This window comes from Bos mutus, chromosome 29, assembly GCF_027580195.1.
Source record: "Bos mutus isolate GX-2022 chromosome 29, NWIPB_WYAK_1.1, whole genome shotgun sequence".
Classification (NCBI taxonomy): domain Eukaryota; kingdom Metazoa; phylum Chordata; class Mammalia; order Artiodactyla; family Bovidae; genus Bos; species Bos mutus.
Window position 1 is genome coordinate 1,813,701 of NC_091645.1, and position 27,300 is coordinate 1,841,000.

The 27,300-nt window shown below is 43.3% G+C and overlaps 1 protein-coding gene across 1 annotated transcript in view; it reads right to left on the reverse strand.

The window, feature by feature from the left end:
- FAT3 (FAT atypical cadherin 3) overlaps nucleotides 1–27,300 on the reverse strand; it is an 801,625-nt gene that overhangs the window by 108,751 nt on the left and 665,574 nt on the right. Inside the window, exons 8-12 of the mRNA XM_070365061.1 lie at nucleotides 21,681–21,956; nucleotides 17,782–17,992; nucleotides 8,275–12,348; nucleotides 1,924–2,120; nucleotides 783–936 (exon numbers count right to left, since the gene is read on the reverse strand). Coding sequence (XP_070221162.1) covers nucleotides 783–936; nucleotides 1,924–2,120; nucleotides 8,275–12,348; nucleotides 17,782–17,992; nucleotides 21,681–21,956 — 4,912 coding nt within the window. The remainder of the gene's footprint in view (nucleotides 1–782; nucleotides 937–1,923; nucleotides 2,121–8,274; nucleotides 12,349–17,781; nucleotides 17,993–21,680; nucleotides 21,957–27,300) is intronic.

Consider the following 27,300-nt stretch of genomic DNA (forward strand, 5'->3'; position numbering starts at 1 on the left):
TATCCAAGTAGTATATTGTTATGCAACTAAGCCCTTCGCAGTAAGATATAGCTGACATGGGAGTAGGTTATTGAGAAACCAATACCTTCTGGAAACTCAGTAGTTAGTGATTATTCACTGCAACCAATACAATGCTGGAAATATGCAAACTTTTTAATCATTACACTTCAATTCAAAATTGTCACTGGATGGGCCAAACAGCACTGTAATAATTTACCTCCATAGAAAATGTCTTTTCCTTAAGCTTTGGCCCTCAATGCGAGCATCTGCCTTCAGTGTACATAACCTTTCACCTTATAAACTTTACCTTAACATGGAAGCAAATCTGAGGTCTCACAACTAAGCAGAAATGATGAATAAAAGCCAGATAAGTGTGTTAATAAGCATAGGAACCCAAAAAGGGTTTCAACAAGGTGAAACTGTCCTTGCTGTGCACTGCTGGCTGGTTTGCATGGAAACCTGCATTTATGATATAATTCTATATATACACTTAACAGGGCAGCTGCTTTAACTCATGGATATGAGAAAGAGGAGAAGCAAACAGACACATCTGATTCCCTGGTGCTACTACACGTAGGTAAAGTCAGGGCAAGTTTACAAGTCAAATGAGGTTTGTGTCTTGCAGACACAATGTGCCGCTAGCATTTCTTAAGAGTCCAAGATAACAGAGTGTCACATTAAGGCTCTTAGATACCAACTACCCCCTAGTGATAAGACCAAGTGAAAACTTAACTTCTCTTGTGGATTAACAATGTAATTTCAGAGAATAAATTTTGTCTTACCACTTTCTGGATCTAGAAAAAATTCATTGTTTCCAGGTCCATAGAGTGAGTATCGTATATCTCCATTGGGTCCAATGTCAGCATCCTTGGCACTGACCTTCAGGATGATTTTGTTTGATGGAATGTCTTCGGGAAGTAATGCTGTGTATGCAACCTGGGCAAAGGCAAAATCATTAGTATGTGTGGGGCGATTGCCATATTAGCCTTATAAATGATTTCTTTAAAAAGGCACTCGCATAATTTATCTTCAGTTACGTTTTTCCTTTACTGCAGAATCATCTTACACCATCCGATGAAACATAAAATATCTCTTGCCCTGCCTCTCGCATGCTCATTCATTCAACAAATGCTAATTGAGCTGCTACTATGGGGGAGGGGTACAATGTATTGAGATGCTAGGGGTACAATGCAGAAGAAAACAGACAAAAATCCCTGCCCCTGAGGAACTGTGATACGCATCAGATAATGATCGTATCAGATAGTGATCAAGCACCAGGAAGTCCTTGGGACCCTTCAACTTTAAAGAGCCACTACTAACATCTGGCATTAGTAAGATTTGCAAAAATTTTCTAAGCTAAAGAACACCAATATTGTCTCGCAGTCCACATGTAAGGGAAAGGTAAATGAAGGGTCATTTAACTTTGGTAAGAAAGAATAGAAAGTCAATAATTGACACCTTGCATTGGCTCTCATGCTCTGAACCATGGGGAAATGACACTTCATGAGAAGCCTGGAGACCCAGCTTCATTACCAACATTGCTGCCAGCCAGCTGTATAAACTTAACACAACAAAAGTAATTCATACTTTTGAGCGGCCCATTTTTCTTTTATGAAATCAGTAGTTTAGATATGAAAAAAATCACAATATTCCTTATGATTCCTTAAAAAGCTTTTTATTTTAAGAGTCCTGATTTTATTTTTTGTTTGTATTTTTTAATGGGCAGAATTAGGTACTAATTGTACTCTTTCCATGTTTATAGTATTTCATCCTCTTACATGCTTATATAAAATTGGACCGCACTAATTAAGGAGAAAGGAACAGAATGTAGCCAGGTTTTAAGGAGAAAAATGAAATGGGTTTTGACTTAATTTTAGAGAAGCAGAGTGAAAAGCAGCAATCCGACATGGCCACAGATCTCACCTGATCACACACAGGGCTATTGTCATTCACATCACTGACAGTCACTTCCACCATGGCCTGCGTGACAAAGAGCCCATCGGTGGCAGTAATATTGAGGAAGTAAATGTCTTGTTCTTCTCTATCCAGATGTCTCTTCACGTAGACCTTCCATTCGCTCTGCACCAGGCCCAGGGCAAACCTTCCTCGGGGGTTCCCTCCTGCAGTGAAAAGAGAGTTTCTGAAGATGAGCAATGAAAAGCTTTGATCTCCACCTACAGTGAGAGGCCTGTGCAAGGTCAACCAGGTGCTTCTCAAACTGCATCATTTACGAGACTGGAAAAAAACTGACACTTCCTTTTGATTCTCCTGCAACAAAGCATGATATTTATATGCTTGGCTTGTGTGGAAAGTAAAACAGTAACTTTCCAAGGGAAGAAAACGCACTTAGAGAAGCCGGAGATGATCTCTTGTTTAGCTCCCCTTAAGGACAATCAAATTCAAACTGTGAACAATCAATCTTTTTCTCAGATGATACAATTGTCTTTCCATTCCGTCTCAAGAGAGGATGTAATACACTATAGCTCTTGTTACCCAGACAATTTCATTAGCCGTTGATTATGCAATCAAGGAAAGGCAGTCAGCTCTATTAAGGGATGTGTTAATGAAGGCGTTATCATACCGCGGCTCTTCTCTTAAGGACTAAAATCTGGGGGAGAAAAGTTTGTGTGACAGAGAAAGACCCATTTGGAGTAAAGAGCCCCAATAAGGGGTTATTGAAGGAGGCGCTCAAAGATAAGCACTGCAATTAGATCAAATTTATCAGAGGGAAGCTGGTGAAAATGGAAGAAAAGGAGAAGAGGTGGAGCGGAACCACTTTTGATGCGGCTGAAACAATGAAAGTGGTCCCAGCAATATTCCTTTCCCACATCGCTGAACTACATGGAGACAAAAGCAGCTTGGAAGAAGGAAGAAGAAAACCATCTTGACCTTCCAAACGTGAAGAAGGAGATGACGTCACTTCAAGCATGGAGGAAGACTGGACGAGACGACTGGCCTGAAGCCCAGACTCCAGGTAGAGCCTCACGGTTTCTTTGGTTTGGGGGCATTCAACACGTATTTGTCACCTGCTCAGGACCATGCGCTGTGCCACGCAGTGGGGCTACAGCAGTGAACAAAAGTGACAAAAATCCCTGCTTTTGTGCTGGAGTTCACTTTCTGGTGGGAAAGATTGACAATAAACAAATAAATAAGGAAAGCCTACTGCCTGTTGGCTGCTGCTGCACTGAAAAAGTGGAGCCATCTCACCTTCTTACAATGAATCTTTAAAAGAGTGCGAGCTAAGAGTTAGTTGTACCCGCCTCTTTGTGACCCCATGGACTATAGCCCACCTGGCTCCTCTGTTCATGGGACTCCCCAGGCAAGAATATTGGAGTGGGTTGCCATGTCCTCCTCCAGGGGATCTTCCTGACCCAAGAATCGAACCCTCGCCTCTTTGCGTCTTCTGCGCTGGCAGGCGGGTTCTTCATCACTAGCACCGCCTGGGAAGCCCCAGCCTGGACACAGCTGTAACCAAGCAGGGTCCCACGAGGCCTTTCCAGAATAGACCCCACCCATGTCCTGTCCTCTGCCTGCTTTTGTTAAATTTGTTTTTTTATTGAAGGATAATTTGCTTTACAAAATTTTGTTGTTTTCTGTCAATCTCAACATGAATCAGCCATAGGTATACATATATCCCCTCCCTTTGGAACCTCCCTCCCATCTCCCGCCCCACTCCACCTCTCTAGGTTGATACAGAGCCTCTCTTTGAGCTTCCTGAGCCATATAGCGAATTCCCATTAGCTATCTATTTTACATATGGTAATGTAAGTTTCCATGTTACTCTTTCCATACATCTCAGCCTCTCCTCCGGAGAAGGCAATGGCACCCCACTCCAGTACTCTTGCCTGGAAAATCCCATGGACGGAGGAGCCTGGAAGGCTGCAGTCCATGGGATCGCTGAGGGTCGGCACAACTGAGTGACTTCACTTTCACTTTTCACTTTCCTGCATTGGAGAAGGAAATGGCCACCCACTCGTGTTCTTGCCTGGAGAATCCCAGGGACGGGGGAGCCTGGTAGGCTGCCCTCTATGGGGTTGCACAGAGTTGGACATGACTGAAGCGACTTAGCAGCAGCAGCAGCACCCTCTCCTCATGTCCATAAGTCTATTCTCTACATCTGTTTCTCCATTTCTCTCCTTTAAATCTGCCTGCCTTTTCTCTGTGGCAGTACTTTAGTCAAAGAATAAATTTAATCTGAGAAGTGAGAAAATGCAGAAAGGAAAACAAGCAAGAAAAAATGATAATGCATTAGCCATTAAACAAAGTAAAGGACCTTTAGTTCCTCCTCGGAGACTATAGATAACATTCTGAGCCATGTCCTTTGAGTTGTTTTGCAGATACTGCACCTCCCAGGTCAAAGAAGTTAACTATGCTACCCACAAGCACATAGAGCCCAAACCAGTTGGAACCAGAAGGTTGATGATGCTGACTCGTCATCACCATCTCAACCAACTGGAAGAATGTCCACAAGCTGATCATACCCTGTGCCTTAAACACTATAAGGCTCCTCACTGCCCACTCCCCAGGATGGAACACACAGTCTTGGGGGCATTAGCCCACTGTGGCCCCCTTTACCTGGCAAAGCAATAAAGCTATTTCTTTCCACGTTACCTCAAACTGTTTTTGAGATTTAATATGGCACTGGTGCACAGTTCAGTTCAGTCCAGTCGCTCAGTCATATCCGACTCTTTGCGACCCCATGAACCACAGCACGCCAGGCCTCTCTGTCCATCACCAACCCCCGGAGTCCACCCAAACCTATGGCCATTGAGTTGGTGATGCCAACCAACCATCTCATCCTCTGTCGTCCCCTTCTCCTCCTGCCCTCAATCCTTCCCAGCATCAGGGTCTTTTCAAATGAGTCAGCTCTCTGCATCAGGTGGCCAAAGTATTGGAGTTTCAGCTTCAGCATAAGTCCTTCCAATGAATATTCAGGACTGATTTCCTTTAGGATGGACTGGTTTGATCTCCTTGAAGTCCAAGGGACTCTCAAGAGTCTTCTCCAACACCACAGTTCAAAACCATCAATTCTTCAGCACTCAGCTTTATTTATAGTCCAACTCTCACATCCATACATGACCACTGGAAAAACCATAGCCTTGACTGGATGGACCTTTGTTGACAAAGTAATGTCTCTGCTTTTCAATATGCTGTCTAGGTTGGTCATAACTTTCCTTCCAAGGAGTAAACGTCTTTTAATTTCATGGCTGCAGTCACCATCTGCAGTGATTTTGGAGTCTAGAAAAATAAAGTCAGCCACTGTTTCCACTGTTTCCCCATCTATTTGCCATGAAGTGATGAGACTGGGTGCCATGATCTTCGTTTTCTGAATGTTGAGCTTTAAGCCAACTTTTTTACCTCCCCTGTAACACTGGTGCACAGAGGCTGGATTTTGGCAATTTAACCATGGGCTAAATGAACCATAGTGGACAGACAATGCAGAGAAGCTGAGAGCTGCACATTTCTCCAGGGCAGTGATTCTCAACTGAGAGTGGCTAGTCCCATATCCCCGGGACATTTGTCAATGCCAAGAGACATTTCTGAATGTCCCATTAAGGGGGATGCCAATGGCCGGGCTACTGGAATCTACCGGGTAGGAGCCAGTGGTGCTGGTAACCATCCCACACTGCCACCTGCAGCAAGGAACGGCCGCCCACAGTACAGACTTATCCGACCCTCAAGGCCAATCTGCTGAGGTTGAGAAAAATGCTCTGGTGAGGCACGGGTTCTCCCTGGGATATCACTTTCCTCCACCACTGACTAGGATTCAATTAGGCTTCAGTGGAATATGATTTCAGCATGCACAAATGTAACCTCTCTATTAAACGCTTTCAGTGTAGGCCCACACTGCTCTTTTGTGAAATGAAATGATTAATGGTCCTTTGTTCATCTGTGGCAGCACAGCCAAGTTGTGTTACATCAAGAGCAAAAGTTAAATCTAATTAAAATCAGTTGGTGGTTGGCATGGCTAATAGTAACAGTAGCTTGAAGCTATTCTGTTCTCATTACTTTGGTAAAGTCGATGGGATGGTCCCTTAAACCATCCACTGAGAATTCAGAGACAACGTGTAAATAATTAAAGCCGAGTATTTAACTTTTCTTCCAAATAGAAAAGTATCCCTCCAAATGCCTACGACGCTTTTTGTCTGAAACTGAATGCAAATAAATCCAAGTGATCCTGTACTCACCTTTCTTTCCTCACCACAATCGCTCATGTCTTTATTGCAGAAATATACATTTTAATGAAAACACACACACACACACACACACACACAATGGAAGGTATCAGAAAAAGCATAAATGCATTAAGACTTTTAAACAGAAAACAGCCTCAAGAAAGCAGTTGCATAAAGAAGAGGAGTGTGCAGGGAGATGTGAGGGTCCTGAGCACAGGCACAGATGCTCTCCTGTGGGTCTTATTCTGCAGTGATTAATTAACTTTCTCACTAAAGTACTTAAGAAGATTTTGCATCCTAAGGGCATTCTAATTAATTCATTTTTCACTTTGAATAATGTTGTTTTTCTAAAGGGAAGCCACCTGACTACAAGTATGGATGGATTCTTTGAAATTTTTTGGCAGTTGGCTTATGTTCTGCCTTTGAATGGCACAACATCAAAATATTAGCTTTAGAACCCCCAAACAGGAAGACTACTCCCACAACACCAACCTCTCCTCTTAGAAATTGAAGGCCATCACCCCTGGAAAGTGACCCCTGATCGGAGATACCCCATTTTCACTCTGACACAAGATGCTCAGAGCAATGGTGACATGTGTGTGTGTGCATTCTGTGTGACCTCACTTGTCTATCTTGGCTTTCCTATTGAACTGCTATTTACTATTTGGAAAGACAGAAAAGGGATCGAAAAGATTTGCCATGTCAGGACACATACCCTTTGACTTGGAGTTATAATTTAAGATTTTTCAGCCAAAAAACCCCCCCAAAAAACGCCCTCTGATTTGTATGCGTGCATGCGTGTGTGTGTGTGTGTGCATGCATCCGAGTTTTTATTATCAGGAAAAACTTGTAAATAAAGCTATTTATTTTCTTACCATTACAAAAAGTAGGAAAAAGGAATATGCTTAAAAATAAAGTCCTCTATCAAAGCACAAATGCATTAAGACCGTTAAACAGAAAACAACATTAAGAAAACAGCTCCATAAAGAAAAAGAAGAGTAGTGTGGAAGGGAAGTGTTGTTTTTTTTTTCCATTAAAATGTATATTTCTGCAGTAAAGACATGAGTGATAATGGTAAGGAAAGAAAGGTGAGTAAAGCATCACTTTGATTTATTTATATTCATTTCAGACAAAAAGCTTCTTAGGCATTCTGTTATTTTTATTTCTTCAACTGAGATATTTGGCTTGACTCTTTTTAAATTTTATTTCTTTATTTTGGCTACTCTGTGTGGCATGTGGGATCTTAGTTCCCTGACTGGGGACCGAACTTGTGTCCCTTAAACTGGAAGCAAGGAGTCTTAGCCACTGGACCGCCAGCAAAGTTGGACTTTTTTTCAAATGACAAAAATTGACTATCAACCTGGGTCATCTGTCAGAAGCAAACTGCTGCTGCTACTGCTGCTAAGTCGCTTCAGTAGTGTCTGACTCTGTGCAACCCCATAGACAGCAGCCCACCAGGCTCCACTGCCCCTGGGATTCTCCAGGCAAGAACACTGGAGTGGGTTGCCATTTCCTTCTCCAATGCATAAGAGTGAAAAGTGAAACTGAAGTCGCTCAGTCATGTCAGACTCTTCATGACCCCATGGACTGCAGCCTACCAGGCTCCTCCGTCCATGGGATTTTCCAGGCAAGAGTACTGGAGTGGGTTGCCATTGCCTTCTCTGGTCACAAGCAAACTAATGAACTGCAAAATCTGGCTGAGTTAGTAACAACTAAAGAACTGAGTTGTCTCAGCCCCAGAGAGGTAAGATAACTCCTCAAACCCTCATCTCACGTCTTTCTCCCCTATTCTTACCCCTCTGCTGTGCATGTGTGTGTGCTAAGTCGCTTCAGTCATGTCTGACTCTGTGGGACTCCATGGACTGTTGCCCGCCAGACTCTGTCCGTGGGATTCTCCAGGCAAGAACACTGGAGTGGGTTGCCACACCCTCCTCCAGCGGATCTTCCTGACCCTGGGGTCGAATCTGTGTCTTCTGTGGCTTCTGCACTGCAGGTGGATTCTCTACCACTGAGCCACTGGGGAAGCCTGCCCCCTGTCACCTTCCATCTTTCTTTAGGAAGCAAAGCATAGAGTGAACACCGAGGGTGGCAGCCTTACCTGTAATATGGTAGCTCACTTGGCGATTGATGTCAGACGTGTCTCTGTCCCACGTGCTGAGGACAGCTACCACCTCGCCTGGAGGGTCACTCTCCTTCACATTCCCTCGGTACACCTCGTGGGCAAAGACTGGAGCGTTGTCATTTATATCTGTCACCCTGACAGATACCAGTGCCGTGGAAGAAAGAGAGAAGGCTTCCCCGAGGTCGGAGGCCACCACGGAGAAGGTGAACATGGGGTCCGTCTCATGATCCAGGTCCTTCAGGGTACTGATCCAGCCTGTGTTGCTGTCGATGCTGAACGCTTCCATCACCTTCTCGGGCTGGGAATCCGAGTGGAGGGAGTAGGTGACCTGCCCGTTGGCTCCCCAGTCCACATCCATGGCTCTCACCTGTGTTAGTTTGGTGCCCACGGGCATCCCTTCCATGATGATTGTCTCATAGTTTGAAGTTTCAAAGACCGGCTTGTTGTCATTCAGATCCAGTACCTTGACGTCTACATCCACCGTGAACACAACGTCTACTTTGTCCAGGGGTATAGTGGCTGCCACTTTGAAGTGAAAAGCGGGGCTGACCTCATGGTCAAGACGCTTGTCCAGCTTGATCGTGCCTGTTTCCTGTTCTATGATGAAGACATTGCCTTTGTTATTTTCCAGCCGCTCCCCATTAACTGTGCTGAATGTGACCTTCTGAGTGGGCAAAATCCTCAGGGTATCCACCGTGCTCCCAATGGCTGTATCTTCTGACACGGTGAAGGAATACTGAGACTGGGTAAAGGAGGGCACGGATGTTTCAGGGGGTAAGACGTGGATGTAGACAGGAATGAGGGAGTGCTTCACTGGGATGCCCCCGTCCACTGCTTTGACAAAGAAGGACAGCACTGTGTTCTTCAGCTGGTTAAAATGGCCCTTGGTGACCATCCAGCCATTGTCAGGGTCAATTTCCAGGAGGTCAGCCACTGAGACCGAGGCCTCACTATAGAGGGAGTAAGTAATCCTTGCATTTGCGCCATCATCTGGGTCCATGGCTTGGACCTGTGTGACCAGGTGGCCCCGCCCAACATCTGCCCTGACGCTGGCTCTGTATTCCACTGTCAAGAACTGGGGGGCATTGTCATTTTCATCCACTACAATCACCCGCACCGTACAGAAAGTTGTTCTTCCTCCGCCATCGAGGGCCCTCAAAAAAATACTGATGTCTCCTTCCAGAGGGTTTTCCCTATCGAGCCTTTCTGTTGTGGTGACCTGTCCATTGCCATCTATGAGGAATCTATCCTTAGCAAAGTCATTGATGATGGCATAGCTGATCTGCCCATACATCCCCGGATCCCCATCCGTGGCTCGAACGTGGATTACCTTTGTCCCAGCGGCTGCGTTCTCTCTCACCTCAGCTACATAGGTGCTCTGTGAAAAGGCAGGGCTGTACAGGTTGGCTCCAAGGACCCTGATATGCACTTGGGCGGTGCTTGTGAACAACCCATCAGAGACCGACACGTTGAGACTGTACAGAGGCTCCATCCGCTGCTTGCGGTGGTTGGACAGTGTAATGATGCCACTCTTGCTGTCCATCAGAAAGCTCGTCCGGTCATTCCCAGATAAAATGCTGTATTCCAACCGGTCAAAGTCAGAGCTGTCTGCATCGGAGGCTTGCACACAGGTTACAAAATGGCCCCGGGGGGCTAGTTCACTCACATATGACTCATAAATGAGCTGATTAAAGACTGGAGGGTTGTCATTTACGTCTGAGATGTAGATATGAACCAGGACCTCGCTGCTCAGTGATGGGAAGCCATTATCTGTGGCTCTGACTTTCAAAGTGCAGTGTTGCACTGACTCGTGGTCCAGCATCCGCGCGGTCAGGATCAAGCCACTTGCGCTGTCTATGTGAAAATAATCCGTACTGTTGTAAGTATCCTGGACAATCTGATAATGGACCATTTTATTGTTTCCTGAGTCTGCATCAGTAGACACAACTTGTAAAACAGGTGTCCCGATGAGGGACGCTTCTGATAATGTGGTATTGTATGTGGGTTGACCGAAAATAGGGGGGTTGTCATTCACATCGTTAACAAGCAGGTCAATGGTAACTTCAGCCCTGGCCCCAGTAAGCGCATCACTGGCTCTTACTGTCAACTTGTAAACTGATGTCATTTCATAATCCAAAGGGCTAATGACTTTCAGGACCCCGGTGTCAAAGTCAATGTTAAATTGTTTATACAGATCCCCATCAATAATGATATATATGATGCCTTGCCCTTCTGGACTGGTGGCGTTGATGCTTAGAATGGGGGTATCCATGGCAATATCTTCATTGACAGATGCTGTATAAAAGGGCTTATCAAACACAGGCATTGCTTTGTTGACAATAGTGATGGGAAGTTCCACGGATGTGGACAAAGAGGGTTTTCCACCATCTCTGGCTAGGATGGTGACTCCATACTCAATGTTGGACAAGTCTGAGTTGAATGCTTCTTTTAAAATAACATTGCCTGAATTAGGGTTAATTTCGAAGTGGCCATAGTCATCCTGTAGGACATAGGTCACTTCTCCATTTGCACCTTTGTCTTTGTCAATGGCCGTCACTCGGTAAATCAGAGTGCCAGGCTCAGCATCCACCTGTACGGCAGCGTAGTAAGGGAGACCCACAAAGACTGGAGAGTTGTCGTTTATGTCTTCAACGCTAACCCTGACCACCACCCTCGCCACCCGTAGATTGTCAAGCTCTCGGCTGGCTTCCACCACCAGCTCATATAACTCCTGCTCCTCACGGTCAAAGGGGACTCCGGTGGTCTGAATGACCCCTGAGGTAGATTTTATCTTGAACTTGTTTCCTGGGTTTAAGATGCTATATTTTAAGGGCTCATTAAGGCGATTTCCAACTGCATTGACAATAGCAACTTTGGTTATGTTAGTGTTGTTCTCTGAGATGGAGGTGGAGTAAAAGTTTTGAGTAAAGTGGAGGCCACTGTCCATGGCTTCTTTAACCAAGATGGTAACCATCGATGTACTGTAGAACTTTCCATCAGACACCTTCACTATCAGCATGTAGTGATCTTTGGAGAGGTTGTTGTTTTTCACGGTGAGCACTCCACTATTTGAGTCAATTAAGAAATGATCCAAGCTGCCTTCCATTAGGCTGTACGTCAGTTCAGGGGGTACCTCGGAGTCAGGATCCATGGCACTAACTTTCAGAACCTCCACTCCGACATAGGTCGGTAGAAGTAAGATAGTCTCAAACACAGCCTGAGTGAATACAGGTGGGTTGTCATTCACGTCCGTCACCTCTATGTTGACTTCAACGGGACTCTCCGCGGTCAGCTGAGGGCTACCACTGTCTCTCACATGCACGTGAAAATGGAAATGGGCAATGGCCTCGTGGTCCAGGCTGGCGATTGTTCTGATCGCCCCTGTGCTGGAGTCCACCGTGAAGAACTTCTTGGCTGTGGACTCCACAATCTGATACACAAGCAGAGCATTCCGGTTGCTGTCGGCATCAGTGGCTCGAATCACCAGGGGGCTGTTATCCAAGCTCCTGACAATGCTATTGATGGGGGCTGCCTCGCTGAGGCTGCCCGAATACTGAGAAAAGAGAAAAACTGGCGCATTGTCGTTTTCATCAACAATCTGAATGTTGACTGTGACATTGGAAGCCATTCCTGCCATGTTGGTGGCCTGGACAATGAGCTGATAAGAGGAAGTCCGCTCGTAATCCAGCGCCTTCCGAGTGGTGATGACTCCAGAATAGGGGTTTATGGTGAAGATCCCATCAACATTTCCATCTTTCACTTCATAAATGAGAGTGGATTGACTGATGGCAGAGATTAGAATGACAGATGTTCCAACATCAACATTTTCATTCACTTCTGCTTGGTAGTCTTTGTGAGTGAACCTGGGGTTAGAATTATCAGACATGGTGACAGAAATGCGCACGATGGCGGTGGCAGACATCGGTGGGGAACCCTGGTCCGTGACTTTGACTGACAGGACAAACTGACCCATTGTCGTCATGTCTGGCTCTTTGGAAACTGTGATGATACCCAGGACTGGTTCAATCTTAAATGTGTTTCCAGTATTCCCTGCAATAGAGAAATCAACAAGAAAATGAGTTCAAGTGGGTCATTTTCTGAAGAGTAACTCTTCATCTTGAGGCTACTTTACATAGCATGGCAAATAGAAGCAATTATTTGTTTTCACTCCACCTTATCCTGAAATAAAATGAGAGACTTCCCTAAAAGGATATTCAAAAGACTTTGAAATGAATTTTCCAGTACATTGTGAATTTCAGATTAGTATCTTCTTAATCCATGTTAACAAGAAAAACAGCCCAGCACTTATGTAGTTTCAAATTGGGAAATAAGAGTTTGTAGGAAAGACTTTTCTAGTAAGAATGCTTAGGACTTTCTTATTCCCAGATTGGGATGGCACATGCCAGTCACACTGGTAAAAAGGCATTTATCCCGAAATCAGTGCCACAATTCCATGCTCTATGCTGTAAGAAAGAAGGTCGTAGGAATCGTGTCAGAACAGTATCATAATCATTTGGTTTAAGATTATTCCAAAGGTAAGTTTTGCTGCGTGGAATTGGTATTGTTTCATATCCTCAGGATCAACTTCATTCCCAACAGTACTTGGGGGAGCGGGAGGGGGTTTGCTGCTCAGGCATGGAGAATTCTTCTCAAGTCATCATTTGCTTTGTAAGCTGTGAGAATTTTTTTCCGAATCCCTTACACGCCAACACACACACACACACATGCACACATGGATGTAACAGTGGACATAAAAAATGACAAGGCACTTGTTTCAATTGGTAGCCATTCTATTTGCTAAACTTTTGAGAGGTTTCTGGTGAAGTACAGAACTGTTCATCAGAAGTGGCACTGAAACCAAGAACTTGAGGCATAAACCTCAGGAGACTGAGAGGCTGTAGCCCGCTGTGCACTCTGACCCCTGACACTGTGGAAGCTGAGAGGCCTGCCTCTGAGACAGGTGGGGGTGACATCCGGGACTGTGGAGGGTGAGGAAAGGGGAGGAGAGAGTGCGGAACACAAAACGCAAAGAGCACCAAGAACGCGGCTCACAGGTCATGAACAGTGGGGAGTAGCATCCTTCACCAAATGGCTTTTTGCCTCTCTTGGGGCTTTCCCCTACTTCTCAAACAACACACATACTTCTGGGTCCCCAGCTCTTTTATATCACAAGTTAAAAATCTAGGTTATTCAAATATATCTGAGTTTTTCTTACTTTTTGAAGTTCTATAGCATGGCAACATACAGAGAGTTTAAATGTCATTATCATGACAATAGGCTCCAGGATTGAGAAGGCAGGTAAGTACAGTGCTTATTGAAATATGGAGCTTCCCTGGTGGCTCAGTGGTAAAGAATCTGCCAGCCAATGTAGGAGACATGGGTTCGATCCCTGACTCAGGAAGATCCCCTGGAGTAGGAAATGGCAACCCACTCCAGTGTTCCTGCCTGGGAAATCCCATGGACAGAGGAACCTGGTGAGCTACAATCTATGGGGTCACAAGAGTCAAAATATACAATAAATACAGCTATTTACACACTCCTTACTATGTACTTGTTAATTAAACTTTTCCAAGTCTGAAAACAAAAATGTCATGTTCCTGTGAAGTCTATTTGTATGTTTGTTTATTTCTCGACAGGGAGCAAATCTAACAGAGGTAAAGAATTTGATTCTGACCCCAAATGTGGACATGCCACCTGAACATGACCATTTCAGGATGACAACAAGAAGGCCAATGAGCTCAGGAACAAGCTTGCAAATTTTCAATGAATGGTACTGTGGAATTGAGTGTGCTCCAATATTTGATTCACAGACCCTCACAAGAAGGCAGGAATCATTTTACTTCAGCATCTCAGGGGAGGCAAACAGAGAGATACATGACATGTAGGCCTGAATGCTACATCCTCATTACGGGGCCCCATGTGGAGTTTTCATGTGAGACTTTTCTTCCTTTATGTGAGACCTTTCTTCTTCCAGGCTCAGGACATAACAGCAAGATACACATGGCAGGGATGAAAGAGGCCCAGCCTTTGACCCTGAGTAGCTCTCTTCCCCTCTGCGGTCCTGTAGCTGTTGATCTCCTTGGTACCCCGCCCCAGGATGCTGTCCAGCGGCTGCTTTGTCTCTCTCTCTCTTCAGCGCACTGTCCTGCTTACTCTCTTCTGCTCTACTTCAACCTTTGGAAGCTAATCTCTGCTTGTTTTCTTGGAATCTATGCCAATGCAGGAGATGTGGGTTCTATCCCTGGATCGGGGAGATCCCCTAAACAAGGAAATGGTAACCCACACCATTATTCCTCCTAAGAAAGCCCAGGGCCAGAGGAACCTGGTGGGTGACATCATGGGGTTTCAAAGAGTCAGACACGATTTAGTGACTCAGCAGTAACAACGGCATGGCTTCTTATAGACTTTGGGCAACTGGGCAAAACCTGTGCTGACATTACCTACCATTATGAATCTGGTATACAGCATAGTGCCTGGCACAAAAAAGGAGCTCAATAAATATTTGTTGAATGACCGAGAGAGGTAGACTCAAAAAAGATTAACTTTCCATCTGTATCCATCTTGGGGTCTAATACGCTCCCTCCCGTCGTAATTTAGCTCTTTCCTAGTCCTGGTCTCTCCTGTACTGCCCTCTCTCCAAGCCACTCATGAACCACTGCCGGCACCAAACGTCAACCCTGAACTAGATATAAGACCTGAAGTTCTGCACTTGATTCTACCTCAGTCCTTTGGGTAAAAACAAAAAGCTTCAGGGACTTCCTTGGAGATCCTGTGGCTGGGACTCTGAGCTCCCAAGGCAGGGGCCCAGGTTTGATCCCTGGCTGGGGAACTAGATCCCACATGCCACAATGAAAGATCCCTCAGGATACAACCGAGACTTGGTGCAGCCAAATATATTTAAAAAAAAAAAAGCTTCAGTAGTTACTTCAGGCCAGTCAGGGGACAGGAAATGCATTGCTGATGTTTACTCACTGAGTCATGTCCGACTCTCTGTGACCCCATGGACTGTAGCCCATCAGGCTCCTCTGTCCATGGCATCTTCCAGGCAAGAATACTGAGTGGGCTACCACTTCCTTCTCCAGGGGATCTTCCTGACCCAGGCATGGAACCCAAGTCTGTGTGTCTCTTGCATTGGTAGGCAGATTCTTTATCATTGAGCCACTAGGGAAGCCTTAAATACGAACCACCAATAAAGAGGGTGAAATCTTCCTTATTGAGTTTTGTGAGAGTACTTAAATGAGTTGAGTTGGGCATGACTTAGTGAATAACAACAATACTTTACACCAAATTCTTGTTATTTGCTTCAAACTCCTGAACTAGCTAGGATCTGCCTGTCTTTTACCATGATCTGCAAAGAAACTTGGCTTAACCAGAACCAATCCAGGTCAAGCATAGGTCGGTCTGTCCTGTAATTCTCATTAGCTTTTTATACATCTAATCAAAGTTTATTCTTTGAGATACATAGCATGCCTTGGGTTTTCTGGAAATTCAAGTTTTCTGTATAAAAGAAATTTTAAGGGAAAAAAAAATTTTTCTGCCTAGCTTTAATTGAAGAAATGACTGAATTATTTCTCTATGATTAGCACTCGGCTACAGTCTTTGGAAGCTGAAAGATAAACAACACAGAACTTTCAGCTGGATGGTAAATTACCCTTAAATTACTCTTTGAGAACCCCCAAATTGGTTTTGAAATTGTCTGGTTATCTGAGAGGAGAAGTAGTATCCCTAATGACAAATACAAAAAACAAGTAGACACACGGACAAATGCTTAGAAGATGTTAAGCAAAGTAGAACTAAAACCATATACCTAAATGATTACAATGACATAAAAGAAGGTATATGCATAAATGAATGAGGAGAAAAGAAAAAAACACATATGATTAGGGGAGAACTACAGAATGAATATAAAGAGTTATTGAATTGCCACATTTCCTGTGGCAGTATTTAAATATTTATTTTTTTAAGTTTCCCTATATTATTTGTGAAACTAAAGGAACAAGGAATGAATAACAAAATAATTAAAATGGCCTGTGATAAACAAGAAATGCAAAAAAGCGTTTTAAAAAAAGTACTGTCAGGCCTGGCCTTCCCAGGTGGCACTAGTGGTAAGGAATCCGCCTGCCAACGCAGGAGACATGGGAGACGTGGGCTTGATCCCTGGGTCAGGAAGATCCCCTGGAGGAGGACACAGCTCCCCACTCCAGTGTTCTTGCTGGAGAGTCCCATGGACAGAGGAGACTGGCAGGCTACAGTCCACAGGGGCACATAGTTGCACACGACTGAAGTGATTTAGCACACATCTACGCACACACGCACTGTCAAGCTTTAGGGTGAAAGGAAACTCTATGGAAAATTGGAAAAGAAATGGACAAATTCTCTTGGGGCACCTGGCTGTTATGAACCCATGTCCTTTTTTTTTGGTATAGAGTTTACACAGTCTCATGTAAAATGTCAGTGTCTAATACAGGAAATAGTTTTATATTGTCATTCAATAGAGGGGCTATTTTTAAAGAAGATTGTTAGCTTTTTTTCCTAAAACTTTTTAGTCCAAAGTTGTCATTGTAGCATTCATATTTTAATTCAACCACTCTCAAAAATGTTCCTTATATAAACCAAGAGAAAGAAGCGTTTCCAGTGCTAGCATGAAAGGAGACAGCATTTGGCATTATGCACGGCAGACATAATGTTGCAGAACACTTTGGAAATATGTGGCCTAAATGTCCAAAAAAGACAGAACAGGGAAAGGGAAAATTGAGCAGAAAAAGGATCTGTGTAATTTTTAGGCTTACGGTCCTCTCCTTGCTTGGACATTCATCTCTCTACCATAAGTGTTTTCTAAGTGTCCATCTTCAGACCATCAGTAAACTACGGTCTTGCCTTCTAGATGTTAAAATTGAATTTTTAAAATACTCTTAAGTTTTAACAACACAAGAGCCTGTATTTATTTATCTGTCAGGTTGAGCAGGCTGTTGGGTCCTTACCCACTACCATGCTACTCATACCACCTCCAATGAAGGGAGTCTGTACTAACTGGGGTGTGAGGAGTGTGGGCATTTTTGAAGTCCACAGCCCACAGCCCACCTGCTGACAAGAAAACAATGATCTTTAAGCTTCAATTCACAGAACTGTCTGGTAGCCCTCCTATGATGGGAGGCTTTGGTTATTTCAGTCTGAGGCCACGGGCTTGTTGACCCATCAGAAAAAGCCACAGAGTTTATTATGCAGTCTCCACTCTTCTCCATTCCAGAAAAATCTGAGATTGAACACAATAAAAGGAAACTCTTTCTTTGCTGTCAATGATGGAAAACATATTACTGAAATGCCAAGAACTTAATACACCATCACTGAGCAAATAGGGCAGTTGCTTGGCCAAAAAATCCATTTGGAGACATGCCAGTGGTAACTATGAGAATTTTACACGGTGATAAATACTCCTGAGGGTCCAGTGCCATGCATGATGCTGCTGTCTGCAACAGCTCTCACCTGCTTCTATGGTATACATGAGTTCTGCATTTTCCCCTTTGTCTTTGTCCAGAGCCGTCACCTGCAGTACAGCTGATCCCAGAGCAGCCGATTCAAACACGGACGCTTCATAGAGTGGGTTGGTAAAATAAGGGCTGTGATCGTTAGCATCTTCCACATTCACAATGACTCGGGCCAAGTTTCTTCGATAAGGAAACTCCTGATCTCTGACCTTGAGGCAAAATACAAGAAGCAATAGGACTAAAATCTTTAAGTTGCAAAGAATTCACATGCCTGTGCCTACAGTGAAATCAAAATGAAATCATGCACGGAAAGTGCTTGACCCGTTCCCAGGCCGAGTAGGTTCTCAGTAACTAACCGTGCTTCCAGCAAGTGGGGACATCGACTGTGAACACGGTAAGAGCTGGGGCCACGCTGTATTGCTCAGCATTATGCCTGGCCTCTGGCCTGTGTCTGGTTCAGGCCGGAACTGAAGCCTGAATATCTCAAACACAGCGCTTCCCTCTGGTCTCCCTCACCCAGCCCTCTGTAATTTGCCTCAACAGTTGCTAATGGAACGGTGGATGGCGGCTCTTCTAAAGGGGAAACTGACATGTGGAAGTAATGAATGCAATGTAGGCACTGTCATTCATTCATTCATTCAACAAACATTTATTATCATCTATTATCTCTTAAGCCCCAAGATGGCCCCAGGTGTTTCAACAGTTCCCACCCCCAGTAGTTGACTAGGGAATGCAAACAAGTAAGTAGTCAGATAAAAGGCAAAAAGATAAATGCCAAAATATGAGTAAGCAGTAAGAAGAATGTAGCCTAGCTTATAAAACCAAGTAGAAGTGGTAAAATGCTGGGGGAGGTGGTGTGTGGCATATATTTCAGGCAAGAGGAACCAACGTAAATAAAGGTCCAGAGCTAAGAGAGAACCCTAACCACTGGGAAGATGAACCAATCTTAATTTCTAAAATGTGACACCCCCACACTGTGAAATACCAAAGAACCTTGCCTGACTGCTTTAAAGTTCTCCCTGGTTTGCATATGGCAGGAGCTTAGTTCAGTTCAGTTCAGTTCAGTTGCTCAGTCATGTTCGACTCTTTGCAATCCCATGGAGTGCAGGAGGCCAGGCTTCCCTGTCCCTCACCAACTCCCAGAGCTTAGTAAAACTCATGTCCGTCGAGTCAGTAATGCCATCCAACCATCTCATCCTCTGTCATCCCCTTCTCCTCCCGACTTCAATCTTCCCCAGCATCAGGGTCTTTTCCAGCAAGTCAGTTCTTCACATCAGGTGGCCAAAGTATTGGAGTTTCAGCTTCAGCATCAGTCCTTCCAATGAATATTCAGGATTGATTTCCTTTAGGATGGACTGGTTGGATCTCCTTGCAGTCCAACGGACTCTCAAGTCTTCTCCAATACCACAGTTCAAAAGCATCAATTCTTCGGTGTTCAGCTTTCTTTATAGTCCAACTCTCACATCCATACATGACTATTGGAAAAAAATATAGCTTTGACTAGATGGACCTTTATTGGAAAAGTAATGTCTCTGCTTTTTAATATGCTGTCTAGGTTGGTCATAGCTTTTCCTCCAAGGAGCAAATGTCTTAATTTCATGGCTGCAATCACCATCTGCAGTGATTTTGGAGCCCAAGAAAATAAAGTCTGTCATTGTTTCCATTGTTTCCCCATCTATTTGCCATGAAATGATGGGACCAGATGCCATGATCTTACTTTTCTTAATGTTGAGTTTTAAGGCAGCTTTTTCACTCTCCTCTTTCACTTTCATCAAGAGGCTCTTTAGTTCTTCTTCACTTTCTGCCATAAGGGTGGTGTCATCTGCATATCTGAGGTTATTGATATTTTTCCCAGCAATCTTGATTCCAGCTTATGCTTCATCCAGGCCAGCTTTTCGCATGATGTACTCTGCATATAAGTTCAATCAGCAGAGTGACAATATACAGCCTTGATGTACTCCTTTCCCAATTTGAACCAGTCCTTTTCTCCATGTCCAGTTCTAACTGTTGGTTCCTGAGCTGCATACAGATTTCTCAGGAGGCAGGTCAGGTGGTCTGGTATTCCCATCTCTTTCAGAATTTTCCACAGTTTGCTGTGATCCACACAGTCAAACCAGTCTACTTTGGTGTAGTCAATAAAGCAGAAGTAGATGTTTTTCTGGAACTCGCTTGCTTTTTTGATGGTCCAACAGGTGTTGAGCTTGTGAGAGGAGGGCACTTGTGCGGTAGTTTCAACATTCTTTGGCATTGCCTTTCTTTGGGATTGGAATGAAAACTGACCTTTTCCAGTCCTATGGCAGAAGCTTGCAACTAATCAATTATATAACACATGATTTTGCTATAATTGTATGCAGCATTAATCCAATGTGTGCTTTTTTTTGCGTTCAGGTATAGATCCCCTAACTTCAGAGAGATTTGAAGAAATTAGAAAATCTACCAAGAAAGGCCCTATCCCTTACCCTACCTTTACGTATAAGGGGAAGGGGTTTTCAAAAATAGTACCTGAAGGGAGTTGAGCAAAATGACTAAAAGGGCTTAGCTTGGAGAAAGGCAGTATAAAGGAGTTGTTTGCTCTAAACACTCAGTTACCTAAATGATAAATGATACAGGGTGAGCACACTGAACTCTGAGTTATTTAAGGAAAGAATGAACAGACATGGCTTGGAGAATGGTGTTAGTCGCTGGGAGGGGATTTCTGTTCCTGAAGAGATACATGTAAACGCTAGCCAGTTAGCATGCTAAGTTCCCTGTCTATCGACCAGCCTGCCCCACTAAGGACCACGCTGGACTCTGTACTTTGGGATTATTGAAATCTAGGTCTTTTCCAATCGAATGTCCAAGGGTGCAAGGACTTTGTCTCTTTTATATCCTCAGTGTCTAGAACGGAATGTAATACACAGTGGGTGCTGGAGAAATATCTGTTCAATGAACGCATGAATGAGCAGCCAGAGCAATGCATCTGATGAACCCGAGTCCCTCCTCCGTTCCCCACACTCTCAGCTGGCAACCACAGCCAGCACCACGGCACTCAGCTTTCCTCTTGCTCAGAGAGGTTTCCAGACTTGGAAAGAAAGAGCAGCACTTACTGGAACATTACTTCAGCTGCTTGGGAATTGACAGCATCTTAGTGCATCTTGGAGTCAATCAGTACAGAAATTAAGTCTCTGTCCTCCTACCCAGTCTTAAGGAACTCATGGGCCTATGATAGGGAGTAGCTGTGAAATTTCCCAGGGGGCTCTTGGATAGTTAAAGGGACAGGTTTTAGGTCATAAACAAGGGTGTTTTCCTACTAATCTTTACTTCTCATTTATGCAAACTCGTCAAACTTTTCTTTATAATGAAAGCGACTTCTACACAATTTGGAGACCCTATGAACCCAAATTTAGACTTATTTCTCCAGGCTTCTCGGTGAGTTCTGAGATCTCTTTTGTGAGCCAGTATTTATCGCTAGGTCCAATGCAGTGCAGTAAGTAATAAATCAGTCCTCTAAATGCTTCTGAAGACTAAGGACTGCACAGGTCAAATAAAGGATTACCCTGTGATTATCTTCTCAGGGAGCTTCTTTTAAAATTTCCACCAAATCTTCTGGACACGAACCAATACCACAGCCTCGGAGATTTATGGAAACACGGTCTGTTACTTCCCTTTTGAGTCAGGCTGTCATGAGCCTTTACTGTACAATTTGTCTAAATTTCAGTTTGGCAAAAATAGGGAGTCAGTAGCTAACAACAGTAATTCCTCTCTGAAGTAAAAAGGCAAGAATGAAGGCAACCCTGCTGTGAAAAGATCAAATTTACTACTACTTACAAAATTCAAGGGCCCTGCCCGCCTGGAGGCTAAGGCGTGCGCCTTAAGAAGGTGCTTCTGCTAGGAGAGCATTAAGCAGGCTGGTCCTACCATTATGTGCAGGATGTGCTTGTCTTGCGCCTCGTGGTCCAGCCTCTCGGCCGTGTAGAGGACGCCAGTGCTGGGGTCTATGCGGAACTTCCTCATGCTGATGGAGTCGATGCTGCTGTGGACAGTGTAGCTCAGCTTGTGCTTCTCGTCTCTGTCTGTGGCTTCAATCTGCAGGATTTCTGTATCTGGAAGCACATCCTCAGAAATGGTCACGTCGTAATTTGGCTGAGAGAATTCTGGGCCGTTATCATTATTATCCAGCACTTTGATAAATACCTATAGTTAAAAGAAGACAAGAATGATGACCAATGCCAATTTACTCACTGATAATAAAAGAGGCCCCTCCCTCTCTCTTCCCTCCGTGTCCTTGGATCCTAGCTTCAAACAGCTGTTTTAATAGGTAGGGAGATTCTTACGAAAGCGCATTGTAATTAGAGATAGACAATAAACCAGCAGTTCACAATAACAGGAATATAAACTGTGAGGATCAATATTCTCACTATTAATTGAACAGATGAGACAACCCCAGGAGGATGATAATTCCGGAAGATTATCTGAGGCGCAATGTAGGACATCCCAAGGTGACCTCAGTTTGTTAAGCTCCCATTATCTTACATTCTGGTTATGTGCTCTGACTGCTTTATAGTGGACTCAACCTGGAGGCAATGACAAGATAAGCAACAAGAAAGAGGCAAAGGAAAAAGAGGAGAAAGCAGAGGCGCTTCTCCTTAGGAAAGAGGTCTACCGAAGAGCATGGTGCTAATGCTAATGGTAGCTAGAGCACGGTCCCAAGTTGTTTCTTTTTAGAAAGTATTTTGTTCCCAAACTTTTCAGGAGAATTTTATAAAAGTCATAGCTTGATGAACCCTTGAGTATTCATCACTCAGCTTTGGCAATGATCAGTTCATGACTAATCTTGCTTTATCTTTATGCCCGTTCATTCCCATCTGCTCCCTTGTATTATCTTGAAGCACATCCTAGCCATCATGTAATTTCAGTGTACACCTCTAAAAGACAGGGAGTCAAAGTAAACACACACACTGACACCCTCACAATACCACTACTTCATCTAAACAGAAAACAACAATTCCTTAATGTCTTTAAATATTCAGTTGGTGTTCATACTTCTGTAATTGTTTAATGGCAACCCACTCCAGTGCCCTTGCCTGGAAAATTCCATGGACAGAGGAGCCTGGTAGGCTACAGTCCATAGGGTTGCAAAGAGTTGGACATGACTGAGCAGTTTCACTTTCACTGATATGCTTGTGTACTTGGGAATATATATTTTCATAGTTTCTTTTAACCAAGGTGTGCAAATAAGGCACACGCACTGCACCTGATTGATGTCTCCTGCAGTCATCTCTTAATCTGTAGCTTCTCCCCACACTTGTCCCTTGCAGTTTTCATGTTGTTGTTGTTGTTAATCAAAAAGCCGAGCCACTTCTTCTTCTGTTCCCACAGTCTGAATTTTTGCTTATTGTATCCCTATAGTTTTGTTTTACATGTTCCTCTGTCCCCTGTATTTCTTATCTTGGCACATTTATGTAGAAGACTTAATAAAATTCCCATTCAATTTCCTTCTTCCTTTTCTTTTTTTTTTTTTTTTTTTGACAAAAGCCCCTCATGGGTGAAACTGTATTTCCACCTGGAGATACATAATATCTGGTTCTCTATCTTATTCTGTGTTATTGGCCACTGATGATCATGCTGCTAAGTAACTTCAGTCATGTCCGACTCTGTGCAACCCCATAGACGGCAGCCCACCAGGCTCCCCCATCCCTGGGATTCTCCAGGCAAGAACACTGGAGAGGGTTGCCATTTCCTTCTCCAATGCATGAAAGTGAAAAGTGAAAGTGAAGTCGCTCAGTCGTGTCTGACCCTTAGCATGGACTTCAGCCCACCAGGCTCCTCCGTCCACAGGATTTTCCAGGCAAGAGTACTGCAGTGGGGTGCCATTGCCTTCTCTGACTGATGATCATGATGCAATGCTAATTCATTAAAGTGCAAAACAGCACCATTTTAATTCTATGATTTCTTCCTCAATTATTAGCTAGAATAGTTCTAAAAATAAACTTCTCTTTAATTGTTTGGTTACTTTGAAGTACACTTCATGTAAGGGCTTTCTCAGTGGCTCAGCAGTAAGGAATCTGCCTGCAATGCAGGAGATGCAGGTTTTATCTCTGGGTTGGGAAGATCCCCTGGATGGCACAGCAACTGACTTGCTTGGAGTATTCCATGGACAGAGGAGCTTGGTGGGCTACAGTCCGTGGGACTGCACAGAGTTAGGACATGACAGAAGTGACTTAGCATGCACACATGTATACACACTTCATGTAGAAAAGGACTATATTTATTGATGTACACACAGTCCTTCCTTGACCTTTTCAAGTTGGCTCTTGTGATGTTCTGACACAACCCAAGCAGTCTTGGATAGTTTTCTTGCTTTCCAGTAACTGCTACTGGTAATTTTTTCAGTCTTCTTATACATATCCCTGCTCCATTCTTGATTTATCTATAACTTCAAGAAGCCTTGGTTTCTTTTTAGTTAGAAGTGGCATTTAGAAACCATGATCTGGTGTTAGGAATGCTTATTGCTGTCAGTTTTGGTATTTTTTAGCAGAGTCAGCAAAGCATTTTTAATAATCATATCATGAGTTCATATTGATACTTCCAATTCAAAACTAAGCTGTTAACAACTCTGTCCATCAGTGGACTGGCACAGCCTGGGCCCATTCCCCCACCCCCGCCCTGAGCCACGTGGCCAACTCCACTGGGATCCGACCTTGTCCACAGTGGGCCGTTGGCCACTGCGTGTGGCAGGGCCTGGCTGCTAACAGGGATGACAGCCAGCCTTCCCACCAGCACATCCACAGTAGTTGACTGTCGCAACAAAAGAGCCCATGCAACCCACATAGGAGGCATCACTAGAACATACAGCCCTTGTAACAAGAGGCTAGTATGCTGCTGGGCTGCAAAGGCTGTCTCCTGCACAATGTGACTTTTCCAAGATTCAGAAACATAACTGAACTACCTAATACATAAGACAAATATAGAAAATATAGAAAATGAGGAGATGGAGAATATGCCCTAAAAGAAAGAACAAGACCAAACCCCAGAAGAATTAAGCAAAGTGGAAAAGAGCAATCTTCCACCATTGAGTTTAAGACGATGATCATAAAGACGTTTAATGACCTTGGGAAAATAAAATGGACAAGCCTAGTGAGAAGTTTAACAAAGATTTAGAAAATATAAAGAAGAACCAAACAGCTGAGGAATACAATAACTGAATAAAAAAATACTGCAGAAGGAATCAACAGTAGATTAGGTGATATGAAAGAAAGGATCAGGGAACTGGAAGATAGAGCAGTGGAAATTCCAAGCTGAACAGAAAAAACAAACCAAAAAAAAGAATTAAAAAAAAAATAAGGATAATTTAACAGACCCCTGGGGCAACATAAAACACACTAATAAACACACTAAAGGTCCCAGAAAGAGAACAGAGAGAAAAAGGGGGAAGATAGTATATTTGAAGATATACTAGCTGAAAATTTTCCTAACCTTGGAAGGGAAACAGACATCCATGTACAGGAAGGACAGAGAGTCCACAGCAAGACATATTATAATTAAAATACCAAAATTAAATATAAAGAGGGAATCTTAAAAGCAGCAAGAGAAAAGCAACTAGTTATAAACAAGAAGACTCTAATAACACTATCAGCTGACTTTTTAGCAGAAAATTTACAGGCCGGAAGTAAATGACATGATATAGTCAAGTGTTGAAATGGAGGAAAAAATCTATCACCCAAAATAATCTATCTGGTGAGGTATCATTCAGAATTGAAGGAAAGTTTTAAAAGACAATCATAAGCTAAAGGAGTTCATCACCACTAAGACAACTTTACAAGAAATGTTGAAAGGATTTCTCTAAGTGGAAAAGAAAAGGCCACAAATAGAAACGACTGGAAAAACCTCACTGGAAAAGGCAAAATATAGGAAAGGTAGTGGATCAAAACACTTATAAAGCTCAGTAGGAAGGCGAAAAGACAAAAGTAATAAATCGTCTTTATCTGTAATAAGGAGATAAGTAATACCTGGAATAAAATGATGTACAATGTGTTGTCAAAAATGTGGGAGCAAAGGAGTAAAAAATGTAAGTCTGTTAAAATGCATTCAAGCTTAAGAAATAATGAACTTAAAATCAATACCCATACATAAAGATGTTATATATAAATTTCATGGTAACCACAAATCAAAAGCCTAAAATAAACACACACACACACACAAAATAATAAAGAGAAAAGAATCCAAATAAACACTAAAGACAGTCATCAAATCACAAGGGAAGATTGCAAGGGAAGAAAAGGAATAAAGGAGAACTACAAAAACAATCAGAAAACCATTAACAAAATGGCAGTAAGTACATGTCTATCAATAATTAAATGAAAATAGACTAAACACTCCTACAAAAGACAAAGAGTGACTGAATGGATAAAATAAGACAAGACCTACATCCCTGCTGCCTACAAGAGATTCATTTCATATCTAGAAATACATACACACTGAAAGTGACACAAGGGAAAAAGGTACACCATGCAAGTGGAAATCAAAAGAAAGCTGGAGTAGCAGTACTTAGACAAAATAAACCTTAAAACAAAGACTGCAACAAGATACAAAGAAAGACATTACATAGTGTTAAGGGAATCAATCCAACAAAAAGATAATAAATGCAAATAGGTATTTATCCAACATGATGTTGCTATCATTTAGTTGCTAAATTGTGACCGACTCTTTTGTAACCCCATGGACTATAGTCCCTCTGTCCATGGGATTTCCCAGCAAGAATACTGGAGTGGGTTGCCATTTCCTTCTCCAGGGAATCTTCTCAATCCAAGGATTGAATCCACATCTCCTAAATTTTCAGGTAGATTCTTCACCAATGATTCACCAGGGAAGCCAATTAAGCAAATAAATACATATAGCAAATAAATATTAACAAACATTAAGGGAGAGAATAGTAGGAGACTTTAACATTTCACTTAAGTCAACGGATAGATCATCCAGACAGAAAACTACCAGTAAGGAAACATTGACCTTAAATGACACATTGACCAGATGAACTTAATTGATATATATAATATTATCTCTCTCTCTCTCCCCATTACTACTACTAAGTCACTTCAGTCGTGTCCGACTCTGTGCGACCCCAGAGACGGCCGCCCACCAGGCTCCCCTGTCCCTGGGATTCTCCAGGCAAGAACACTGGAGTGGGTTGCCATTTCCTTCTCCAATGCGTGAAAGTGAAGTCGCTCAGTCGTGTCCGACCCTCAGCAACCCCATGGACTGCAGCCTTCCAGGCTCCTCCATCCATGGGATTTTCCAGGCAAGAGTACTGGAGTGGGGTGCCATTGCCTTCTCCTCTCTCTATCTATATATGTATATATATATAGAACATTCCACTCAAAAGCAGCAGAATACACATTCTTTTCACATGCACATGCACATGGAATATTCTCCAGATCAGATCACATGCTAGGCTAGAAAATAAGTCTCAGCAAGTTTAAAAACACTGAAACCATATCAAGCACCCTTTACAACCACTACAGTATGATACTAGATATCA